The sequence below is a fragment of the Oncorhynchus mykiss genome, chromosome 15 (assembly GCF_057628025.1).
Source record: "Oncorhynchus mykiss isolate SJ-2025 chromosome 15, ASM5762802v1, whole genome shotgun sequence".
Classification (NCBI taxonomy): Eukaryota; Metazoa; Chordata; class Actinopteri; order Salmoniformes; family Salmonidae; genus Oncorhynchus; species Oncorhynchus mykiss.
Genome location: NC_143036.1, coordinates 22,753,844 through 22,779,745, shown reverse-complemented (window position 1 = coordinate 22,779,745; position 25,902 = coordinate 22,753,844). Strand labels below are relative to the sequence as shown.

Here is a 25,902-nt window from a genome sequence, read left to right as displayed (position 1 = left end):
CAATCACAACTCCTCTCATTCACACCATTGTAACTCCTCTCCAAATCCCTCACCTCTAAAACACACACACAAAACATTAATTCACAGGGCCTCATTCATAAGCCATGAAATTGTTTCACCCACAGGGAAGGCTATGTAATTTACTGTGAATTAATTTGTTTATAGAACTAATTAAATCACAGCCTAGCACATCAAAACAAACGCCCACAGCTGTTTGGGAAGACGTCACAGGGAAAAATTGTTGTGACTAGATTGACACACTGCTCTAGTCTATGTGGTCTGAGAGATAGGAGCTGTGTCTGTCTGTGTCTTCATCTCGTGTTGCTGTACAGCTATGGCAAAATGGGATTAGTTAAGTAAGCTCTCGTTTGGCTAGAGGCAAAAAGTGAAGGCAAAAAAAACAGACCAGAACATTTTGGAAGAGAGATAGAGAAGGGGTGGTACAGTGCCTTGCGAAAGTATTCGGCCCCCTTGAACTTTGCGACCTTTTGCCACATTTCAGGCTTCAAACATAAAGATATAAAACTGTATTTTTTTGTGAAGAATCAACAACAAGTGGGACACAATCATGAAGTGGAACGACATTTATTGGATATTTAAAACTTTTTTAACAAATCAAAAACTGAAAAATTGGGCGTGCAAAATTATTCAGCCCCTTTACTTTCAGTGCAGCAAACTCTCTCCAGAAGTTCAGTGAGGATCTCTGAATGATCCAATGTTTACCTAAATGACTAATGATGATAAATACAATCCACCTGTGTGTAATCAAGTCTCCGTATAAATGCACCTGCACTGTGATAGTCTCAGAGGTCCGTTAAAAGCGCAGAGAGCATCATGAAGAACAAGGAACACACCAGGCAGGTCCGAGATACTGTTGTGAAGAAGTTTAAAGCCGGATTTGGATACAAAAAGATTTCCCAAGCTTTAAACATCCCAAGGAGCACTGTGCTAGCGATAATATTGAAATAGAAGGAGTATCAGACCACTGCAAATCTACCAAGACCTGGCCGTCCCTCTAAACTTTCAGCTCATACAAGGAGAAGACTGATCAGAGATGCAGCCAAGAGGCCCATGATCACTCTGGATGAACTGCAGAGATCTACAGCTGAGGTGGGAGACTCTGTCCATAGGACAACAATCAGTCGTATATTGCACAAATCTGGCCTTTATGGAAGAGTGGCAAGAAGAAAGCCATTTCTTAAAGATATCCATAAAAAGTGTCTTAAAGTTTGCCACAAGCCACCTGGGAGACACACCAAACATGTGGAAGAAGGTGCTCTGGTCAGATGAAACCAAAATTGAACTTTTTGGCAACAATGCAAAACGTTATGTTTGGCGTAAAAGCAACACACCATCCCCACTGTCACACATGGTGGTGGCAGCATCATGGTTTGGGCCTGCTTTTCTTCAGCAGGGACAGGGAAGATGGTTAAAATTGATGGGAAGATGGATGGAGCCAAATACAGGACCATTCTGGAAGAAAACCTGAACCTGAGTCTGCAAAAGACCTGAGACTGGGACAGAGATTTGTCTTCCAACAAGACAATGATCCAAAACATAAAGCAAAATCTACAATGGAATGGTTCAAAAATAAACATATCCAGGTGTTAGAATGGCCAAGTCAAAGTCCAGACCTGAATCCAATCGAGTATCTGTGGAAAGAACTGAAAACTGCTGTTCACAAATGCTCTCCATCCAACCTCACTGAGCTCGAGCTGTTTTGCAAGGAGGAATGGGAAAAAATTTCAGTCTCTCCATGTGCAAAACTGATAGAGACATACCCCAAGCGACTTGCAGCTGTAATCGCAGCAAAAGGTGGCGCTACAAAGTATTAACTTAAGGGGGCTGAATAATTTTGCACGCCCAATTTTTCAGTTTTTGATATGTTAAAAAAGTTTGAAATATCCAATAAATGTCGTTCCACTTCATGATTGTGTCCCACTTGTTGTTGATTCTTCACAAAAAAATACAGTTTTATATCTTTATGTTTGAAGCCTGAAATGTGGCAAAAGGTCGCAAAGTTCAAGGGGGGCGAATACTTTCGCAAGGCACTGTAGGTGTGCGTGCGTGCATGGACGTGTGTGTGTGACTCATGAACATTATCAAGTGTGTGTCTTCTTTCTAAGATGGGGTGGCGCCTTGGAAGCAAAGTAACCTTTCCACCTTTTCCCCTCATTCTGATGTTTTTCCAAAATGGATGTCACAAGAGTAGGTGTATGGCGATGTGCAAAGTGCAAAATAAAACATTTGAAAAACACAAACGCTGCTCTCTTTCCCTGTAAGCTCAGACTCCCTCGTCACAAAGCTGTCAACTGCAGAATGAAATGAAGGAATGTTCAAACACAAAAAAAGGAGCAAGAGAAAACAACAAGAGGGAACTGGAGACACGTCGAGAACAGCCAGTCAGCAGATTGTATATTTGCCCTTTCATACTGCAGAAGAAAACCCATCTCATAACTGAAACAGAACCAGCAGATCATTCATTTTACACAAAGCAACATAAACTGAATATAAGAAATGTAAAAGAGAAACAAGTAGTATTAACCAGCCAAAAGAGCAGCTATCAAAGTCACAGTTTTGTAACCCATGAAGGGTGTGTGTCTGTGTATAAAACACACATTCTCCTTGACAGGCACCTCATCTAACCCCATGATGCTGTGACGAATTGCAGGGCTGTGCCTGCCCAAAACATAAAATACAAATATTAAAACTAAATTCCTGACAACTTTATTCCTATATTTGTCCTAATAATATACCTGTCCGATCGGGGCCCCAGAAATGTGCAGGCCATTTGTCAACGGTGTACTGTAGCATTGCTTAGTTGGTATGCTGGAGATGACAGGTGCGGTAGTGAATAAATTCACTCTCCCAGTTGTGTTCTGCAGTGGGGATTCAACTACTATACTGTATTTATAGGGCTGGAGGAAATCCATCTTTGTTTGGAGGATGCAAAGAAAACAACAGTATGACAAAGCACAGGGATGGGATGAGTGTGACTGTGTGCATGCAAGTGCAAATAAATCCACATAACACGTGCAAAACTGTGCGATAAGTAATGGTAGAACAAAAAAACATATAGATACCTGCTTCAGCTCATGCACAAGGGTGGAGGTTCTGAAATCTCTGTGGGTTACAGTGCACTAACTGGTGAATTGATATACAGTACGTGGACACTGGGGCTGTCTCCTGCTGCAGCTACAACCACAGAACATCAACAGTGTTTATTGCGCTGTCCGTGTTGCTGAAGCTGTAACAGAATTACCCACATTTCTGACTGAAAAGTTATGTTACCAAAATCCCTCATTTGTTTAGGGAAAACATTCCTTATTCCCTCAACCTTTGCTCTTTTTTTGTGACAAATGTATGCATTGCATGCATGTAACCAATAATGCCTGACCTATAGCATAGTAATCACATCAATAAATTGGTTATAACAAACTACAAACACGAGACAGCAAAATGGATGCGACATAGAAACTCGAAATGGGGGAATGTTTACTGTTTGCACAGGAGGTAAAGGGAATGTCAGATGTGTGGAATAAATTGGACTAGTTGTGGAAAATACTGGAGATCAAGAAAAAGAAGGTAAGGAGCCAACACTACATGCATATTATGTGTACCAAACAGGTGCTGTTAAAACAAATGCTGTTAAGTTATTTTAAAAACTAATATGCTTGAATGCATTTCCAATCATGAATGACTTGTATGCTTGTGATGACATTAACAAATGATTGACTGATTGATACAGTAGCCTATATAAGTATTGAAATATAGGTCAAAGTAAGATACGGTATTAAGACTAAACTGGATGTGGTCGAGCCTACTAAGCCTACTAATGATAATGACATAACTTATTATTAGAATGATGATCATAATAATTATAACAATAATGAGAAATATCATTTTTGGGACAATTTGAAAGTGTAAACACTATATAAGTAATAAAAACATACCTGAGGCTGTTCTAACAACAAAAAAGTGTAAAGCCTTTATTACAGCATAGCAAAGATTAAAAACAGACAAATGTGAAATTGTTTCTCATATTTTGGTTGTATGAGGCTTGGTGCACACAGTAGGCTATTAAAACAAACACTCCAACAGGCAACAGAAGCAGGATCTGTTTTTCCTTCACTCTGCGGTCCAACTCATCCCAAACCATCTCAATTGGGTTGAGGTCGGGTGATTGTGGAGGCCAGGTCATCTGATGCATTACTCCATCACTCTCCTTCTTGGTCAAATAGCCCTTACACAGCCTGGAGGTGAGTTTTGGGTCATTGTCCTGTTCAAAAACAGATAGTCCCACTAAGGGCAAACCAGATGGGATGGCGTGTCGCTGTAGAACGCTGTGGTAGCCATGTTGGTTAAATTTTCCTTGAATTCTAAATAAAATCACTGACAGTGTCAACAGCAAAGCACCCCCACACCTCCTCCTCCATGTTTCACGGTGGGAACCACACATGCGAAGATCATCCGTTCACCTACTCTGCGTTTCACAAAGACACAGCGGTTGGAACCAAAAATCTCGCATTTGGACTCATCAGACCAAAGGACAGATTTCCACCGGTCTAATGCCCACTGCTCGTGTTTCCAATCAAGTCTCTTCCAATTGGTGTCCTTTAGTAGTGGTTCTTTGCAGCACTTCGACCATGAAGGCCTGATTCACGCATTCTCCTCTGAACAGTTGATGTTGAGATGTGTCTGTTACTTGAACTCTGTGAGGTGCAATCTGAGGTGCAGTTATTTGCCGATTTCTGGGGCTGGTAACTCTAATGAACTTATCCTCTGCAGCAGAGGTAACTCTGGGGTTTCCTTTCCTGTGGCGGTCCTCATGAGAGCCAGTTTCATCATAGCGCTTGATTGTTTTTGCGACTGCACTTATAGAAACTTTAAAAGTTCTTGAAATGTTCCAGATTGACTGACCTTCATGTCTTAAAGTAATGATGAACTGTCGTTTCTCTTTGCTTATTTGAGCTGTTCTTGCCATAACATAGACTTGATCTTTTAACAAATAAGGCCATCTTCTGTATACCACCCCTACCTTGTCACCACACAACTGATTGGCTCAAACGCATTAAGGAAAGAAATTATACAAATGAACTTTTAACAAGGAACACCTGTTAATTGAAATGCATTCCATGTGACTACCTCATGAAGCTGGTTGAGAGAATGCCAAGAGTGTGCAAAGCTGTCATCAAGGCAAAGGGTGGCAACTTTGAAGAATTCTAAATAAAAAAATTATTTTCATTTGTTAAACACTTTTTTGGTTACTACATGATTCAAAATGTGTTATTTCATAGTTTTGATGTCTTCACTATTATTCTACAATGCAGAAAATAGTAAAAAATAAAGAAAAACCCTTGAATGACTTGGTGTGTCCAAACTTTTGACTGGTTCTGTATATCGATGATTTATAAAGCCAGGCACATTTAACAGTTAGGCTATTGATTATAGATCTAAGTTGAGATTTCATCTCTCCTCACTTTTCTTAGACAATAAGGCAAGGGCTGTTTTCTCGTCTCCTAATGCCGATGCGGCCTCCGCCGCATTGTTCTCAACACCAACATGCTGGTTAACTTTGCTATTATCCACATAGCAACATGGTCTAGGAAAAGATGCCAATTCAACAGCGCACTTTAACCACTATCCAACGGGGGAGAAAGTGCATTTGTTATGAAATAATATAACACATTTTTGCACCATAGCTCTTACATAATTTAACCATATACAATTTCAGTAGCACACGTCTTAGTGACGGACTGTGCCATCTCCACAGCCTCCGTAATGACTAGTGCACTCAGACAGGCACGAATCAGACAGGTGTCTTGTACAATATGTACACTGCTCGACTAAAGAAATCTTGGTCGACCAACTGCCTATCGACCAAATAGGGTCATCCCTAGAAGTCACACACTAACCAGTGAATTGATATAGGGGAATGACGGGGGCACAGTCAGACAGTAACTGGTGAATTGATAGGAGGGTGACGCGGGCAGTGGGCACAAGCTCAGGTGATCCATGCATCCCGGCCTACCCTAAACCCTACGGGCCTGGCCCTCGCATGAACCTTCACTCCCAATCCTGATGGAGCATGAAGGGATGCCTACCCTCTAGCCTGCACTGGGGCTCTCTACCGGGGCTAAGAATAGCATCATCTTGAACCTGCACAGTGAGAGTGATCGAGAGAGTGATCGAGAGAGAGAGAGAGAGAGAGAGTGATCGAGAGAGTGATCGAGAGAGAGTGATCGAGAGAGTGTGATCGAGAGAGTGAGAGAGAGAGAGAGAGAGAGAGAGAGAGAGAGAGAGAGAGAGAGTGATCGAGAGAGAGAGAGATCGATAGAGATGAAAAAGGGAAAAGACTGAGGGAGAGAGAGAGAGAGAGAGAAGGAGAAAAGAGAAAGAGTGGGAAAATATAGATGACAGACAGAGAGGGCGGTAGTGGTAGAGGGGGAGAGAGAGAGAGAGAGCGAGCAGCATACAGATCTTTCCTAATGAGCTGTTAATGTAGTGGAAGACAGAGGCATTGGAGCCCTAGAGGAACGGAACTTCTAAGGATTAGCAATTAAGGTTCAGATAAAAGATTTGATCCTTGAAAGGCAAACGGTAAATTTAGGCCAATGGGATTAAAATGGGGCCAATGTTTCCGAGTACAGTAGTATAGACGTAGTGGAAAAGTCCCAGCTGTATCCACCGTAAGCTTTTCCTCCAGGGGGAAGAGAATAGTTAAACTATGCTTTGACTGTGCATATTTTTGTGACTGGGGACATTTTTCTCCGTTACACCTCTGTGTGAAATACAGCTCTACAGGGAAGGTGTTCCATCGCTTCTCCAATAACCATCTGTCTACCAGAAAGACAGGGGGACGGAATGGGGTTGGAGAATACCCACTCCTACGCTACACAGTGCTCGCACACACACACACACACACACGTGAATATACACATACACCACACGAGGCAGCAGCCAGAGCATATATTAGATACTGTCCCCTCTGTGCTTTGAAAATTAGTCAATTATGATTTGACGTTTTTTCCCCCGGTTGCTAACCAGAATGTTTATGCCGTGTTAGAGATGACGTGTGTTGTTGCGCTATAATTGACATGGTGGTCCCGTGCACTGTGTGTACTGTACGTGCGGGCGGGCGTGCTTGTTGCTCTAACCCTGGCGATGGTGGTCTCATCCACAGTGTCGGGTCCTATCTCCTTGTTGACATAGAGCAGGGCGTACAGGTAGCCGGCCCGTCCGTACAGCAGCTCATCGGGCATCTCAGAGTCCGCAGACACCACTCCACGCTGCAGCTGGAGCAACCTGGGGGAGGGTAGACACATGTTAACACAGAGTTAGATAGGCACACACAGGCAATCACACACAAAATACTCAGGAAAAACATGTACAAACAGAACTATTTCCGTAATAAATGCACAAAAGAAAATCAAACCCATTTGAAAGACGGACAAAACAGAGAGGTGGATTGAGTCACAGTCCCTAATTATATTCAATTGGATCCCATGTACAGTGAATTCGGAAAGTATTCCGAATGCAATCTACACACAGTACCCTACGATGACAAAGCGAAAACAGGTTTAGACATTTTTGCAAATGTATTAAAAATTAAAAACAGAAATACCTTATTCACATAAGTTTTCAGACCCTTTGCTATGAGACTCAAAATTGAGCTCAAATGCATCCTGTCTCCATTGATCATCCTTGAGATGTTTCTACAACTTGGAGTCCACATGTGGTCAATTTAAATTGATTGAACATGATTTGGAAAAGCACACACCTGTCTATATAAGGTCCCACAGTTGACAGTGCAGGTCAGAGCAAAAACCAAGCCATGATTTGTCGGGAAAGCTCCAGCACAGGATTGTGTCGGTGCACATACAGTGGGGCAAAAAAGTATTTATAGTCACCAATTGTGCAAGTTCTCCCACTTAAAAAGATGAGAGGCCTGTAATTTTCATCATAGGTACACTTCAACTATGACAGACAATTAGGGGTAAAAAATCCAGAAAATCACATTATAGGATTTTTAATGAATTTATTTGCAAATGATGGTGGAAAATAAGTATTTGGAGGAAACCTGGCACCGTCCCTACTGTGAAGCATGGTGGTGGCAGCATCATGCTGTGGGGATGTTTTTCAGCGGCAGGGTCTGGGAGATTAGTCAGGAATGAGGAAAGGTGAACGAAGCAAAGTACAGAGAGATCCTTGATAAAAACCTGCGCCAGAGCATTTAGGACCTGAGACAGGGGGCGAAGATTCACCTTCCAACAGAACAACGACCCTAAGCACACACACTGCCAAGACAATGCAGGAGTGGCTTCGGGGCAAGTCTCTCAATGTCCTTGAGTGGCCCAGCCAGAGCCCAGACTTGAACCCGATATAACGTCTCTGGAGAGACCTGAAAATAGCTGTGCAGTGATGCGCCCCATCCAACCTGACAGAGCTTTAGAGGATCTGGGAGAAACTCCCCAAATATAAATCAAATTTTATTTGTCACATGTATAGCAGATGTTATTGCAGGTGTAGCTGACTACAGGTTTGCCAAGTGCATACCCTAGATGACTCGAGGCTGTAATCGCTGCCAAAGGTGGTTCAACAAAATACTGACATTTTTTATTTTTAATACATTTGCTAAAAATGATAAAAAGCTGTTTTTGCTGTTAACAAAATGTTGAAAAAGTCAAGGGGTCTGAATACTTTCCCAATGCATTTTATGTAAAAACATGTAGGCTCAGGGCTCAGACTGCTTTGATGACAGCAGGAGGGCCTTTGTGAGTAGTAGGGTGTGTGTGTGTGTGTGTGTGTGTGTGTGTGTGATAAGGTTCAGACATTTAATCAGCCCCTTGCTGTGAGCTCCACTGTTAGTTCCATCAGCATGCTAACAAAACTAGATAGAGTACTAGAGGCAGGCAGGTCCAATAGATTTAGCTACAACCTATCACGCCACTCAACATTACACACACCACTCCAGCCCCAGACCATGGGAGAGACATTTGTCCGTGATAAGCAGAGATTTGCGAATGAAAATAATTTAGGGACAATTGACATGTTGGATAGTGTAGGGATTAACTGAATGGTTCTTGATGAAGAACACAGTGCACCCGAGGAAAAAGAGTGGATAGCAAAAATGACCAAGTGAGAAACTGGTAGAGAGTAAAAGGAGAGAAAACAAAGATCGTGAAAAAAGGTAAAGACAGTAAAAGAGTATTGGAGAGAGAAAGACAGTGTGAGAAGGTTGGAGAGCATGAAGAAAATTAGTGAGGAGGTAGGGAGAAAGAGATCAGCAAGTTAACACTAGAACCGCCATAGGCCAACGGTCACGGACATTTGACTTTGTCAAAGAAAATAAGCCATGTCCTGCTCCTTCCCTGTATTTTCCTAAATGGTTGTATTTTACACTGCTCGTTTGTCAGAATTTTGAAATCACAAACAGAAAAGTATTTTAACCTGATTTTTTTCACACCTACTCCCAACCTAACCCGCTAAGACAATGTGCTCTAGGATGTTGGTACCCAACCAGGTGCTAATGCGTCTCTCTCTCTCTCTCCTCACTAAATGAATGAGCGATAATTGTGCACCTTTACTTCACAATTTAAATTAGGCCTAACTGAATGATAAGGGGGGAGAAGAGGTTGATTTAAATTTAGAAAGACAAGAGTGGAATGATGAGTTTGTGTTATGCCTATTCATCAGCAGCAAATCATTTGACCGCGTGCCTTGATACCATCGTCTTTGACGTTTTACTTTGTAAAAAATAAGCTGTGATGGGGCTGTTTTATTTACAATAACTCTATTACTGAGGATATTGATTGTAAGGGAAACAAAAACATTCTACGTGTTGTAGTCGGCCTTTAGAATAATGCTAAACATATCCTTGCCTTAGAGTTGATGAGCGGGGGGGGGGGGGCAGTCAGCCCGCCCATCGAAACTACACCTACATTAATTTCACACATAATAGGAGTTAGCCTATTGACAAGATTAAATTGACAATAATCGGACAAGTGCCAATATTAGGCGTATTAGTTGTCAAATTGTACATGAAGAGATGGGCACATCTTGTAATTGACAGATGCAAGGAAATTGATATTTCTTCATGCAATTAATCCTTTATGATAGTTTATGCACTATTTATCAAGTGGTGGTGCTTATGTTTGCGCACCTTGAGGGTTGATATGCATCTGATGCATATGCTAAACGTGCGCCCGGCGGCGTTGTCTAGCGGGTACTTATAGGCTGAAAGGCCAGGAGGTTCTGGTGTTCATGCCAACAACAAATCTAGTATTAAAGAAAGGAGCTTCAAAAAGAACAACAATATTTCCACTGCAGTCGGAGAGTTTTTAAAAGCTCCCTACTTGGTGAGGCACTCCTGACTCTCTGTCTGGTTCTTGAGGCGGTGGTGCACCACAGCAGCCACGGCCAGTGGCCCTGCATCCCCACACAGGAAGGTGACCTTGCGACCATTCAGGATCCTCAGGGTCCTCTTCACATAGTCCAGTGCCCTCTGGAGGTGGGAGGCCTCGCAGGTCACCCGGTGCAACTGCAGGTAGAGAAGGGCGATACCTATAGACGGGGAAAATAAATCTCGTTCATAACTGGCATAGGATATAATTTATCAAATCGGTTTAGAGGTTGATGCAGTAGCTATCTGAACACAGTTGTGGACAAATTCCAAACACGATCATAATAGGACATGTTTTAGTAGCAGGAGTGCTAAACAGGGTAAGGGAAGGCATGGGGTATTTCTGTGCTGAGAATTTAACTTTCAACTACAGTTCACTTTGGCTGGTGAAATTGTGTCCCGTTAGCCATGAAATATGTAGGTCTAAAGAGGCATTCTGACAGTCCACTTAATCAAAATATCTCACTCACTGGAGCAATAAATACATCTTAGGCTAGATACAATACAAAAATTCACAGGGATAGCACTTTGGACGAGTATCCAGCGAGTATCACTTCCCCTAGACCCAAGGCTTAGGTAAAATGGCCACAACAACGCCTAAACACCAGCTGTCACAAACCATAGCCACATCTGTCTAGTGTCATTATCGTAACTGTACATTTGCCATGTCATTACCACATGTCATTACACTGTGGTTACCGTAACACTGTCGTTACCGTAACAATGTCAATGCCGTTACCATAACAATGTCGTTACAGTAACAATGTCGTTACAGTAACCCTCAAGATGGGCTGTTCATGTTAAGTGGAACGACCCAGGGCTGACATCATCCATGGTCAACCAGGCCATGCACCCAGAGGCTATGGTCCACAAATGCCTGCTTCCAATATTTAGCCATAATAGGCAGTGCACTGAGAGTCAAATCATATACATCAAATACATCAAGTCACATACACATGGTTAGCAGATGTTAATGCAGATGTGGCGAAATGCTTGTGCTTCTAGTTCCGACAATGCAGTAATAACCAACAAGTAATCTAACCTAACAATTTCACAACTGCTCCCTCACACACGTGTAAAGGTATAAAGAATATGTACATAAAAATGTAAATAAATAAAAAATAAAAATATATGAATGAGTGATGGTACAGAACGACATAGGCAAGATGCAGTAGGTGGTATAGAGTACAGTATATACATATGAGATGAGTAATGTAGGGTAGGTAAACATTATATTAAGTGGCATTGTTTAAAGTGGCTAGTGATATATTTTTTACATAAATTTTTCCATTATTAAAGTGTCTGGAGTTGAGGCAGTATGTTGGCAGCAGCCACTCAATGTTAGTGGTGGCTGTTTAACAGTCTGATGGCCTTGAGATAGAAGCCGTTTTTCAGTCTCTCGGTCCCTGCTTTGATGCACCTGTACTGACCTCGCCTTCTGGATGATAGCGGGGTGAACAGGCAGTGGCTCGGGTGGTTGTTATCCTTGATGATCTTTATGGCCTTCCTGTGACATCGGGTGGTGTAGGTGTCCTGGAGGGCAGGTAGCTTGCTCCTGGTGATGCGTTGTGCAGACCTCACTACCCTCTGGAGAGCCTTATGGTTGTGGGCGGAGCAGTTGCCGTACCAGGTGGTGATACAGCCTGACAGGATGCTCTCGATTGTGCATCTGTAAAAGTTTGTGAGTGCTTTTGGTGACAAGCCAAATTTCTTCAGCCTCCTGAGGTTGAAGAGGCTCTGCTGCGCCTTCTTCACCATGCTGTCTGTGTGGGTGGACCAATTCAGTTTGTCCGTGATGTGTACGCCGAGGAACTGTGGATAGGGGGGTGCTCCCTCTGCTGTTTCCTGAAGTCCACGATCATCTCCTTTGTTGAGTGTGAGGTTATTTTCCTGACACCACACTCCGAGGGCCCTCACCTCCTCCCTGTAGGCCGTCTCGTCGTTGTTGGTACTGTGTTTATGAACATTTCGACATTCAAGCCTCTCCATGTCAACATCTTTCACCCTTAGATCAAACAGTGGGTTATATACCCTAAATCAAATCACATTTTATTTGTCACATGAGCCGAATACAAGCCCTTAACCAACAATGCAGTTCAACAAATAGTTAGGAAAATATTTACTAAATAAACTAAAGTAAAAAAATTATGTAATAAAAAGTAACGCAAAATAACAATACCGAGGCTATATACAGGGGGTACCAGTACCGAGTCAATGTGTTGGGTACAGGTTAGTCGAGGTAATTTGTACATGTAGGTAGGGGTAAAGTAACTATGCATAGATAATAAACAGCGAGTAGCAGCAGTGTAAAATCAAAGGGGGGGTGGGGGTCAATGTAAATAGTGCGGGTGGCCATTTGATTGTTGTTCAGAAGTCTTATGGCTTGAGGGTAGAAGCTGTTAACCTGTTACAGACGTGGTTCCTGCACAGGAACCACATCCGCGGAAACATCCGCGGAAATAAATCTCAAACTTTCATTAAAATACACACGCAAGATACTCAATTAAAGCTACACTCGTTGTGAATCTAGTCAACATGTCAGATTTGTAAAATGCTTTTCGGTGAAAGCATGAGAAGCTATTATCTGATAGCATGCACCCCCCAAAATACCTGAACGAGACCTAAACAAAAGATTTTGCGGTAGCCGGTGCTACACAAAACGCAGAAATAAAATATAAAACATTCATTACCTTTGACGAGCTTCTTTGTTGGCACTCCTATATGTCCCATAAACATCACAATTGGGTCTTTTTCCCGATTAAATCCGTCATTGTATCCCCAAAATGTCCTTTTATGAAGGCCGGTCTGATCCAGGAAAAATCACCTTTTCAAGACCCAACGTCACTTTTAAAATTAAAAAAAGTTGCCTATAAACTTTTACAAATCACTTCAAACTACTTTTGTAAACCAACTTTAGGTATTTATAAACGTTAATAATCGATCAAATTGATCACGGGGCGATCTGTATTCGATAGCAGCAAGTCTTGAAATCATCGTCCATTTTTTAACTTTCATAGCTTCCTCCGGTGCGCCCCAAGACAGGAAGTGCCTACACGTCATCCCACCATGGATAAATCTACAATGAAATGCCAGTACTGGCGGCATTGTGTGGAAGCTGTAGACATTGTAATGGGAATCTCATCTATTTTCTATCGCCTTAGACAATACATTGACTGGCGGATGAATCTTTTTTTTGTGTTTTTGGTGACCAGTTTTCCCAGGGATTTTTACTCCTGAACACGTTCTGTTATAGCCACAGACACGATTTAACCAGTTTAGAGACTTCAGAGTGTTTTCTATACACACATACATATCATATGCATATACTATATTCCTGGCATGAGTAGCAGGACGTTGAAATGTTGCGCGATTTTTTACAAAAAGCTGCGAAAATTCGCATCATCCGTAACAGGTTTTAAGGAGCCTTTTTGGATCTAGACTTGGCCCTCCGGTACCGCTTGCCGTGCGATAGCAGAGAGAACTGTCTATGCCTTGGGTGACTGGAGTCTGACAAGGAGTCAGAGATGACTGAGTAGGAGTCAGAGGTTAGTTTTTCTAGCGATGTGACATGATTAACCGTCTCTCACCTTCAATCCAATCGAGGTCTCTAAATCATAACTGAAGATCAGTCTGGCCACTGGTCACTGACCTGTCCAGCCCGTATAGGTGGAGAAGTCGTGGGGGTCGGCCGTCTTCAGGCCCTCCTCCATCTGCTGCAGCAGGTCCTTGATCTTATTCTGCACCTTCTTCTGGAACACCTCGCTGATCTGTGGCGGGATAGAGGAGGAGGGTAAGAGAACACATGAACACACCATATCTTCCAGTTCCAGTCCATGAAACCGCGTACAAGGGAGACAATGGTACACAAAATGTACGGACAGTCCTTGTAAAACACAAACCGCTCGGAGGAGGCCAGACCTAAAAGGACAACTAAATCCAGGTAGGCCTACATTAAAATCACATCAAGGGCTAGGGTTAGACTAGGGTGCGGGAAGGGGGTTTAAAGTCAAACTGGAGTTTTGAAAAGAGCTTGCAAGCCAGAGCCAGTGTTATAGTCTTGAAAGGAAGTCGAGAGCCATGGAATTGTGAAGAGTCATGCACCTTTGCATTTATAGCTTGTGATCCACAATACAAAGCACTCAGGTGGGCAAGTTGCTGACTTACAAGCCCTTAACCAATGCAGTTCAAGAAATAGTAATAGAAAATATTTACAAAATAAACTAAAGTAAAAAAAGTAACACAATAAAAACAATACTGAGGCTATATACAGGGGGTACCAGTACAGAGTGGAGGGTGTAGGCCTGAGTGACATTCTGTAACACCTGCAAATAGCAGAGAGACAGAGGCATTCAACTCTTACCCTACGAGGTCTGGAGCCAGCTGTTTTTCTGTTCTAACTGCTAATTAAGTTGCACCCACCTGGTGTCCCAGGTCTAAAATCAGTCCGTGATTGGAGGGGAACAATGAAAAAAAAACACTGAGGTCCAGAGTTGAGTTTGAGGGGCATAGGCCATTAAGCCCTATGTGAAGACTGGGATCAGACAGTTCCGCTTTGTCAAAGCCAAAGAGCCAAAGCAGTGAGATCCCATGGTGATTACGAACTTCTGTGGCAGGACTGTGTGTGTGTGTGTGTGTGTGGGGGGGGGGGGGGGAATGCTGATGAGACACACACCTCTGCTCTGAGCCAGAATGTGCGTGCACCAAAGCACACAAGTACACACCTAGGCTTTACACTGTACCGCTGTTCTGCTCTACTGAACAAGGGCTTAGGGTGGGAGACGTGCACAGACTGGGCACACAGACAGCTGCTCACTTACACACATACAGTTGAAGTCGGAAGTTCACATAAACTAGTTTTAGTGACTCCAACCTAAGTGTTTCAACCACTCCACACATTTCTTGTTAACAAACTATAGTTTTGGCAAGTCGGTTAGGACATCTACTTTGTGCATGACACAAGTAATTTTTCCAACAATTGTTTACAGACAGTTTATTTCACTGTATCACAATTCCAGTGGGTCAGAAGTTTAGACACACTAAGTTAGCTGTGCCTTTAAACAGCTTGGAAAATTCCAGAAAATTATGTCATGGCTTTAGAAGCTTCTGATAGGCTAATTGACATCATTTGAGTCAATTGGAAGTGTACCTGTGGATGTATTTCAAGGCCTACCCTCAAACTCAGTGCCTCTTTGCTTGACATCATGGGGAAAAAATCTAAAGAAATCAGCCAAGACCTCAGAAAAAAATTGTAGACCTCCACTAGTCTGGTTCATCCTTGGGAGCAATTTACAAACGCCTGAAGGTACCATGTTCATCTGTACAAACAGTACGCAAGTATAAACACCATGGGACCACGCAGCCGTCATACCGCTGAGGAAGGAGACACGTTCTGTCTCCAAGAAATGAACATACTTTGGTGCGAAAATTGCAAATCAATCCCAGAACAACAGCAAAGGATCTTGTGAAGAAGCTACTGCTCCAAAACCGCCATAAAAAGAGCCAGACTACAGTTTGACACTGCACATAGAGACAAAGAGTGTACTTTTTGGAGAAATGTCCTCTGGTCTGACGAAACAAAAATAGAACCGTTTGACCATAAAGACAATCGTTATGTTTGGAGGAAAAATTAGAATGCTTGCAAGCCGAAGAACACCATCCCAACCGTGAAGCACGTGGGGTGGCAGCATCATGTTGTGGGGGTTCTTTGTTGCAGGAGGGACTGGTGCACTGGAGGAGGAGGGAGGGAGGAACATTATGTGAATATATTGAAGCAACAACTCAAGACATCAGTCAGGAAGTTAAAGCTTGGTCACAAATGGGTCTTCCAAATGCACAATGACCCCAAGCACACTTCCAAAGTTGTGGTAAAATGGCTTAAGGACAACAAAGTCAAGGTATTGGAGTGGCCATCAAAAAGCCCTGACCTCAATCCTATAGAAAATTTGTGACAAGAACTGAAAAAGCGTGGCGAGCAAGTAGGCCTAGAAACCTGACTCAGTTACACCAGCTCTGTCAGGACGAATGGGCCAAAATTCACCCAATTTATTGTGGGAAGCTTGTGGAAGGCTACCCGAAATGTTTGACCCAAGTTAAACAATTTAAAAGGCAATGCTACCAAATACTAATTTGTATGTGAACTTCTGACCCAATGGGCATGTGATGAGAGAAATAAAAGCTGAAATAAATCTCTACTATCATTCTGACATTTCACATTCTTAAAACAAAGTGGTGATCCTAACTGACCTAAAACAGGGAATTTTTACTCAGATTAAATGTCAGGAATTGTGAAAAACTGAGTTTAAATGTAGTTGGCTAAGGTGTATGTAAACTTCCGACTTCAACTGTATATGCTCAGTCACACAATCCATTGGTTGGAAATAAGGAACGAAGGGGCACACCTTCAATTCACAAAACAACACACAAACACCAAAAGACAGCTCCCTTTCCCAGGCCAAAACAACAGAGTGACAGCTTGGGTAACTCCGATGGCCTCCATCCAGCACCCCAGAGCTACAATCTGCCTTAGCGGGTCGTCTTGTGTCTTATATATATATATATATATATATATTTTTTTTTTTTTAAATAGGCCACCTCAGCAATTCTCTTGTGATGCATATCCAGAATGCATTTTCAATTTCACTGCTCCACTGGTTTGAGACGGTAAAAGAACAGCTCAGCATCGACAGCTAACTCAATACAGACTTTCTTGGGACTGTCACAATGCAAACGCCATTAGAGGCTACAACAGTGCAATCTCTCGTGGACAGACTACGGAGACAAAGTGGTACACGAATTTCTGACCAAATTACGGAAGATTTTTGTTCTGGGTTAAAGGAGATTGAAAGAAAAATAGAGTAGTCTACATAGGCTATATACAGTACCAGTCAAAAGTGTGGACACACCTACTCAGTTTTTTAAAACATTTTTACTATTTTCTACATTGTAGAATAATAGTGAAGACATCCAAACTATGAAATAACACATGGAATCAAGTAGGAAGCAAAAAAATAATGTGTTAAACAAAAATATTTAAACATTTGAGATTCTTCAAAGTAGACACCCTTTGCCTTGATGACGGCTTTGCACACTCTTGGCATTCTCTCAATCAGCTTCCAGTCACCTGGAATGCATGTCAATTAACATGTGTGCCTTGTTAATTGTTAATTTGTGAAATGTCTTTCCTTCTTAATGCTTTTGAGCCAATCAGTTGTGTTGTGATAAGGTAGAGGTGGTAAAAGATAGCCCTATTTGGTGGTAGATGATAGCCCTATTTGGTAAAAGACCAAGTCCATATTATGGCAAGAACTGATCAAATAAGCAGAGAAATTACAGTCCATCATTACTTTAAGACATGAAGGTCAGTCAATCTGGAAAATTTCAAGAACTTTTAAAGTTTCTTCAAGTGCAGTCACAAAAGCCATCAAGCACTATGATGAAACTGGCTAAGTTCATTAGAGTTACCATCCTCAGAAATTGCAGCCCAAATAAAATCTTCACAGAGCTCAAGTAACATACACATCTCAACATCAACTGTTCAGAGGAGACTGTGTGGATCAGGCCTTCGTGGTCGAATTGAAGCAAAGAAAGCACTACTAAATGACACCAATAATAAGAAAATACTTGCTTGGGCCAAGAAACACGAGCAATGGACTTTAGACGAGTGGAAATCTGTCCTTTGGTCTGATGAGTCCAAATTTGAGATATTTGGTTCCAACCGCGTTGACGTGGTTGACGTGTGGTTTCCACCATGAAGCATGGAGGGGGGGGGGGGGAATTTGCTGGTGACACTGTCTGATTAATTTGGAATTCAAGGCACACTTAACCAGCATGGCTACCACAGCATTCTGCAGCGATACACCTTCCCATATGGTTTGTAGGACTATCATTTATTTTTCAAGAGGACAATGACCCCAAACTCATTTCCAGGCTATGTAAAGGCTATTTGACCAAGAAGGAAAGTGATGAAGTGCTGCATCAGATGACATGGCCTCCACAATCACCCGACCTCAACCCAATTGAGATGGTTTGGGATAAGTTAGATCGCAAAAGTTGGACCACAGAGTGAAGGAAAATCAGCCAGCAGTGCTCAGCATACGTGGGAACTCCTTCAAGACTGTTGGAAAGCATTCCTCATGAAGATGGTTGAGAGAATGCCAAACGTGTGCAAAGCTGTCATCAAGGAAATGAGTGGCTACTTTGAAGAATCTAAAATATAAAAATATATTTTAATTGATTTAACACTTTTAGTTACTACATGATTCCATATGTGTTATTTCATAGTTTTTATGTCTTCACTATTATTCTACAATGTAGAAAATAGTAAAAATAAAGAAAGCCCTTGAATGAGTAGGTGTCAGAACTTTTGACTGGTACTGTATTTCAATCATATTGGAATCAATTTCATGTTCAATTGAGTTCTATTTAGCTAGGCTGCTACCCGAAATTAGTCTCAATTTCATGATGTGTAGGCCTAATGATGTGTGCAATGATGTGTCAAGTAATTGATAGTGCATAGCCTAAGCATTAGAACAAGCTGCCTCAATATTTACAACCATAGGTGATCATTCCCCTCTAGGAGCTGATCTGTTATCAGGCTCTAAAATTAAGGTAAGATTTTAAATGGAAAATGCTGATCCGAGAGCAGCACTGCCTTTCGGGCCTATCAGTATCGACACATGCTCTAGCGACTCACTTATTGAAAGTTCTCCCTACGTGTTGTTTTGTAAAACGCATGCGTTGTTAAAACACTTGTAATAAGTTCCATCGCTATTGAGAAACTGGGCCCTGGCTATTAATTCATAGACATGGTTATTTGCATTTATGCAAAACATATGGATTCTCCCTTTAAAGAGTGGAGGGGGTGAATGTCAACAGCTGCTTTACATTAAGCACATAGAAGTTGTGACTCTCAAAGTACTGAATAAATTGTCAGTGAGCATTTAGAAAGAAATCCCCCCAGACGCACCTTTTTTACTTGTTGATGGCTACCGGACCGGCCTTGATTTCAACGTCCACGGATGGGACTCCCTTAAAATAAAACACACTAGTTCTATGCAAGTGACTTCTTGTAGTACGTTAGGAGAGTATCTATTCTTATCCTAACCCTTTTCCTAAACTATGACCAAATTCTTCTGACATGCTGCGTAAGATCTCCTAACCCGCTACGAAAAGGTCATAGCTGCATTGAAGTGGCGTGTTTTTAGGGAATCTCATCCACATCTGGTTCAGATTTGGTCCAATCTGGACTGGCCTTAAATTTGGCCCAAACAGACATCTTTATAAAAAAAATGACCAATTAAAATGTGACTGAGAACACATTCTCACTTACAGCAACGACCTGGAGAATAGGTACAGAGGAGAGGGGATGAATAAGCCAGTAGGAAGCTGGGCATGATTAGGTGGCGATGATGGTATGAGGGCCAGATTAGGAATTTAGCCAGGACACCAGGGTTAACATCCCTACTCTTACAATAAGTGCCATTGGATCTTTAGTGACCACAGAGAGTCAGGATACTTGTTTAACGTCCCATCCGAAATACGGCACTCTACACAGGACACAGGGACTAAAATGGCGCCGTAAGAAATGGCAGCAGTTTTACGGTGCCCAACCAATTGTGCTATTATGTGGCTGGGGTTCGCATTATTGGCAACTTATTTTGTACATAATGTTTCTGCAACCGTATCTCACAGCAAAAAAAGAGCTTCTGGATATCAGGACAGCGATCACTCACCTCGGATTAGACAAAGAGCTTCTGGATATCAGGACAGCGATCACTCACCTCGGATTAGACAAAGAGCTTCTGGATATCAGGACAGCTATCACTCACCTCGGATTAGACTAAGATTTTTTCTACAACAAGGACGATGCACAAGACATTCTCCAAACACTCCACAGGGCCGACATCCCTGTTATTTGCAAGAGGAAGCGACGCAGGTACAGAGGACAAAGAGTCAGATGCCTGGTCAGGACCCGGAGAAGGCGACTGGGAAAGCTGCCGTTACCGTCAATACTACTCGCCAACGTGCAATCATTGGACAATAAATTAGACGAGGTACGATCAGGAATATCCTACCAACGGGATGTCAAAAACTGTAATATCCTATGTTTCACGGAAACGTGGCTGAATGACGACTTGGATATTCAGCTAGCGGGATACACGCTGCACTGGCAAGATAGAACAGCACGAGGGGGGTCTGTGCATATTTGTAAACAACAGCTGGTGCACAAAATCTAAGGAAGTCTCTAGATTTTGCTCGCCTGAAGTATAGTATTTTGTGATAAATTGCAGGCCACACCACTTGCCTAGAGAGTTCTCAGCTATACTTTTCGTGGCTGTTTAATTACCACCACAGACAGATGCTGGCACTAAGACCGCACTCAGTCAGCTGTATAATAAAATAGGAAACCACTCACCCAGAGGCGGTGCTCCTAGTGGCCGGAGACTTTAATGCAGGGGAACTTAAATCAGTTTTACCAAATTTCTATCAACATGTTAAATGTGCAACCAGAGGCAAAATACATTTCTAGATCACCTGCACTCCACACACAGAGACGCATACAAAGCTCTCCCTTGCCCTCCGTTTGGTAAATCTGACCACAACTCTATTCTCCTGATTCCTGCTTACAAGCAAAAATTAAAGCAGGAAGCACCCGTGACTCAGGCTATAAAAAAAGTGGTCAGATGAAGCAGATGCTAAACTACAGGACTGTTTTGCTATCACAGACTGGAACACGTTCCAGGATTCTTCCGATGGCATTGAGGAGTACACCACATCAGTCGCTGGTGTCATGACGTTGGCCTGGGGGTAGGTTTATGACAGTCATAAATACCTCTTCCCCCCTTTTTCCTCTCTCTACCCTACTATTTGAAAACCCCTTGGTCAACATAGAGACTTTGGGAACATCAGAAGGTGTGGGGGAAATTAACTATATTCTGGTAATCCGACCAATTGAACATATGCGGTGGTACTTAATGAATATGATGTCAGTTCGGTTGTCATCTGAGACATTCTCATCAATGATAAGATTGCCAAATGGCAAATGGCAAAGAGCCATGGTAAGGTGCTAGCTAGCATTAAACTTATCTTATAAAAAACAATCAATCTTAACATAATCACTAGTTAACTACACATGGTTGATGATATTACTAGTTTATCTAGCTTGTCCTGCGTTGCATATAATCAATGCAGTGCATGTTAATTTATCATCGAATCACAGCTTACTTCACCAAGCGGGTGATGATTTAACAAGCACATTCACGAAAAAAAGCACCGTCGTTGCACCAATGTACCTGACCATAAACATCAATGCCTTTCTTTAAAATCAATACACAAGTATATATTTTTTAAACCTGCATATTTAGTTCATATTGCCTGCTAATATGAATTTCTTTTAACTAGGGAAATTGTCACTTCTCTTTCGTTCAGTGCAAGCAGAGTCAGGGTATATGCAGCAGTTTGGGCCGCCTGGCATTTGCCAGCAGCTCTTTGCTGTGCTTCAAGCATTGCGCCGTTTATGACTTCTAGCCTATCAACTCCCGAGATTAGGCTGACAATACTAAAATACCTATTAGAACATCCAATAGTCAAAGGTATATGAAATACATTTTTTTTTAGAGAGAAATAGTCCTATAATAACTACAACCTAAAACTTCTTACCTGGGAATATTGAAGACTCAAGTTAAAAGGAACCACCAGCTTTCATATGTTCTGAGCAAGGAACTTAAACATTAGCTTTTTAACATGGCACATATTGCACTTTCACTTTCTTCTCCAACGCTCTTTTTGCATTATTTAAACCAAATCGAACATTTCATTCTTTATTTGAAACTAAATTGATTTTATTGATGCATTATATTAAGTTAAAATAAGTGGGGGTTTTTGTCCTCCAATAATCGATATCGGTGTTGAAAAATCATAACCGGTCGACCTCTATCCCCAACCCCTCTTTTACGCTGCTGCTACTCTGTTTATCATATATGCATAGTCACTAACTATACATTCATGTACATACTACCTCAATCAGCCTGACTAACCGGTGTCTGTATGTAGCATCGCTACTGTATATTGCCTGTTTTATTTCTTTAAATTACCTATTGTTCTCCTAACACCTTTTTTGCACTATTGGTTAGAGCCTGTAAGTAAGCATTTCACTGTAACACCTGTTGTATGCAGCGCACGTGACAAATACACTTTGATTTGACAACATCCGCAACCACTGCCCTGGGGCATTGGGATATTTTCTTTAGACCAGAGGAAAGAGTACTTCCTACTGGCCCTCCAACACCACTTCCAGTAGCATCTGGTCTCTTATCCAGGGACCGACCAGGACCAACACCTTCATTGCTTCAGAGGAAAGCCAGAGGAAAGCCAGCAGTGGGATGCAGGCTGGTATGCTGCTGGCCATCTATTCCAAATACATGTTCTGTATTTAATACATTTGCTAAAATTTCTAAAAACATGTTTTCACTTTGTCATTATGGGGTATTGTGTGTAGATTTGTGAGGGGAAAAAATCTATTTAATACATCTTGAATTTAGGCTGTAACAAAACAAAATGTGGAATAAGTAAATGGGTATGAACGCTTCTGAAGGCACTGGGAGATTTTAATTTAACATTGACCAGCACAACTGTAATTAACAGTATTGCACTTTTCATGTAGCCTACTTTTGGCCAGCTAATAGCCTAACCACCGATCATGCAACATTATGGACTAATCCTGTTGTGAAATAGCCTGCCTCTTGCAAAATAAACTACCATTTAAATTTCACAGGAGTCTTCACCCAATGTAGGCCATCCTGCCTTTCCCTCCATATTCAGCCTTCATTGATTTAATTTGGGCTTAGCGTATAGCCTAGTCTAAGCCCCTATAAAATCTGTTTATTCTGATGAATCAGGATCAGTCAAGCTTTACTCTTTATCTTGTGTTTATTTAGAGCGTGTCTGCTAGATTTGACTCAAGGCCATGAACAACATCAGTATTATGCTAACGAACGCCTCAAATAGGCCGTCACTTTGACATGCTTGGCTTTGTGCAAGACACTGTAATAAATAGCTTTTCTCTTAACCAAGCTTATTATGTTACTGTTCATTGTTTTAGATGTCAAATGATGAGTTGACAACATTATTTGAATGGATTTACAGTATAAAAATAACCATAAAGCGTCAATATTGAGGTGAAAGAAAGGGAGAAGCTTAGAGCCTGAGGCACCAAACCCCAACACTGATGAATAGATATATATAAGAGCGATATCCAGGTCTAAACTTCTGAATGAAGGGAATCCTGTATGAACTGAAGCAGAGAAAACAAAACATCAAGCAAGTGTCAATACTACCTCAATCAAAATGGCTGGAGGCCACTGCTGCCACAACATCAACGACTAAGTCAAACTGTGATATCAACAGAGCTTGAGAAGATGGGGAAGCAGGAAAAGGGTTGGTTCTAGAAGCAGACATGTCTGTGTGAAAGATGGTTCCATCTCTGAGAGGATATAGTGGAGAGCCAGATGGATGAGGGTGAGGCCTTGAAGAAGCCCCAGGAGCCAGGAGGACAGAAATGGACAGACACACACAGTAGGCTTGGGAGTTATCCAGATTTTCATACCGTCCTTCTCTCATATCAGGATTTAAGGTATGACAGTCAAAGCACACAAGGTGGCGCCATAAACGCAAGAAAAGCTCATTGGGCCTCTATTACCAGAATGCTAACAAGATTAGCACAAACTAAGTGATATCACATAGACGCTTTAAGCTAAATGCTAAAAATATTTTTTTAATAATAATACATTTAAGTTTGTAGGCCAGTTGAGAACAAGTTATCATTTACAACTGCGACCTGGCCAAGATAAAGCAAAGCAGTGCGACAAAAACACAGAGTTACACATGGGATAAACAAACGTACAGCCAATAACACAATGGAAAAATCAATATACAGTGTGTGCAGTTGTAGTAAAATTAGGGAGGTAAAGCAATAAATAGGCCATAGTGGTGAAATAAATACAATTTAGCATTAACACTGGAGTGATAGATGTGCAAGTAGAGATACTGGGGTGCAAGAGAGCAAATAAATATATATATATCAATATGGGGATGAGGTAGTTGGGTGGGCTATTTACAGATGGGATGTGTACAGGTGCAGTAATCGGTAAGCTGCTCTGACAGCTGATGCTTAAAGTTAGTGAGGGAGATAGAAGTCTCCAGCTTCAGTGATTTTTGCAATTCGTTCCAGTCATTGGCAGCAGAAAACTAGGAGGAAAGGCAGCCAAAGGAGGGGTAGGCTTTGGGGGATGACAAGTGAAATATAACTGCTAGAGAGTGTGCTATGGGTAGGTGTTGCTATGGTGACCAGTGAGCGGAGATAAGGCGGGGCTTTACCTAGTAAAGACTTATAGATGACCTGGAGCCAGCGTGTTTGGCAACGATAATGCAGCAAGGACCAGCCAACGAGAGCATAAAGGTCACAGTGGTGGGTACTATATGGGGCTTTGGTGACAAAACGGATGGCACTGCGATCGACTACATCCAGTTTGCTGAGTAGAGTGTTGGAGGCTATTTTGAAAAGGACAGCGCCGAAGTCAAGGATTGGTAGGATAGTCAGTTTTACGAGGGTATGTTTGGCAACATGAGTGAAGGAGGCGTAGGTGTGAAATAGGAAGCCGTTTCTAGATTTAGTTTTGGATTGGGGGTTGTGAGTCTGGAAGGAGAGTTTACAGTCTAAACAGACACCTACAGTTGAAGTCAAAAGTTTACATACACTTAGGTTGGAGTCATTAACTTCTTGGTGACAGGGGGCAGTATTTTCACATCCGGATGAAATGTATGCCCAAATTCAACTGCCTGCTACTCATCCCCAGAAGATAAGATATGCAAATTATTAGTAGATTTGGATAGAAAACACTGGAATTTCTAAAACTATTTGAATCATGTCTGTGAGTGTAACATAACTTATTTAGCAGGCGAAACCCTGAGGACAAACCATTTAGATGTTCTTTTTGAGGTCACTCTCTTTTCAATGGGAATCCAGATTTCTAAGGGACCTTCTTGCAGTTCCTATCGCGTCCACTAGATGTCAACAGTCTTTAGAAATTGGTTGAGGTTTTTCCTTTGTGTAATGTAGAAGTACAGCCATCTTGAATGAGGGTAACTTGAAGTGTACTTTTAGATAGTGGCGAGTGACCAGAAAGCTAGCTACAATTTGTTTTCCTCCTGTATTGAACACAGATCATCCCGTCTTCAATTTGATCGATTATTTACGTAAAAAAATACCTAAAGTTGTATTACAAAAGTAGTTTGAAATGTTTTGGCAAAGTTTACAGGTAACTTTTGAGATATATTGTAGTCACGTTGCGGAAGTTGGAACCGGTGTTTTTCTGGATCAAACGCGCCAAATAAATGGACATTTTGGATATATATTGACGGAATTAATCGAACAAAAAGACCATTTGTGATGTTTATGGGACATATTGGAGTGCCGACAAAAGAAGCTCGTCAAAGGTAAGGCA

At 41.8% G+C, this 25,902-nt stretch overlaps 1 protein-coding gene across 2 annotated transcripts in view; it reads right to left on the bottom strand.

Annotated features, from left to right (window-relative positions):
• Window positions 1-25,902, bottom strand: part of lancl2 (LanC lantibiotic synthetase component C-like 2 (bacterial)) — a 62,719-nt gene that overhangs the window by 23,771 nt on the left and 13,046 nt on the right. For both annotated transcript variants that reach the window (XM_036944067.2, XM_036944069.2), the window contains 3 exons: window positions 14,052-14,169; window positions 10,356-10,563; window positions 7,158-7,305 (listed from right to left, as the gene is read on the bottom strand). In XM_036944067.2, coding sequence (XP_036799962.1) covers window positions 7,158-7,305; window positions 10,356-10,563; window positions 14,052-14,169 — 474 coding nt within the window. The remainder of the gene's footprint in view (window positions 1-7,157; window positions 7,306-10,355; window positions 10,564-14,051; window positions 14,170-25,902) is intronic.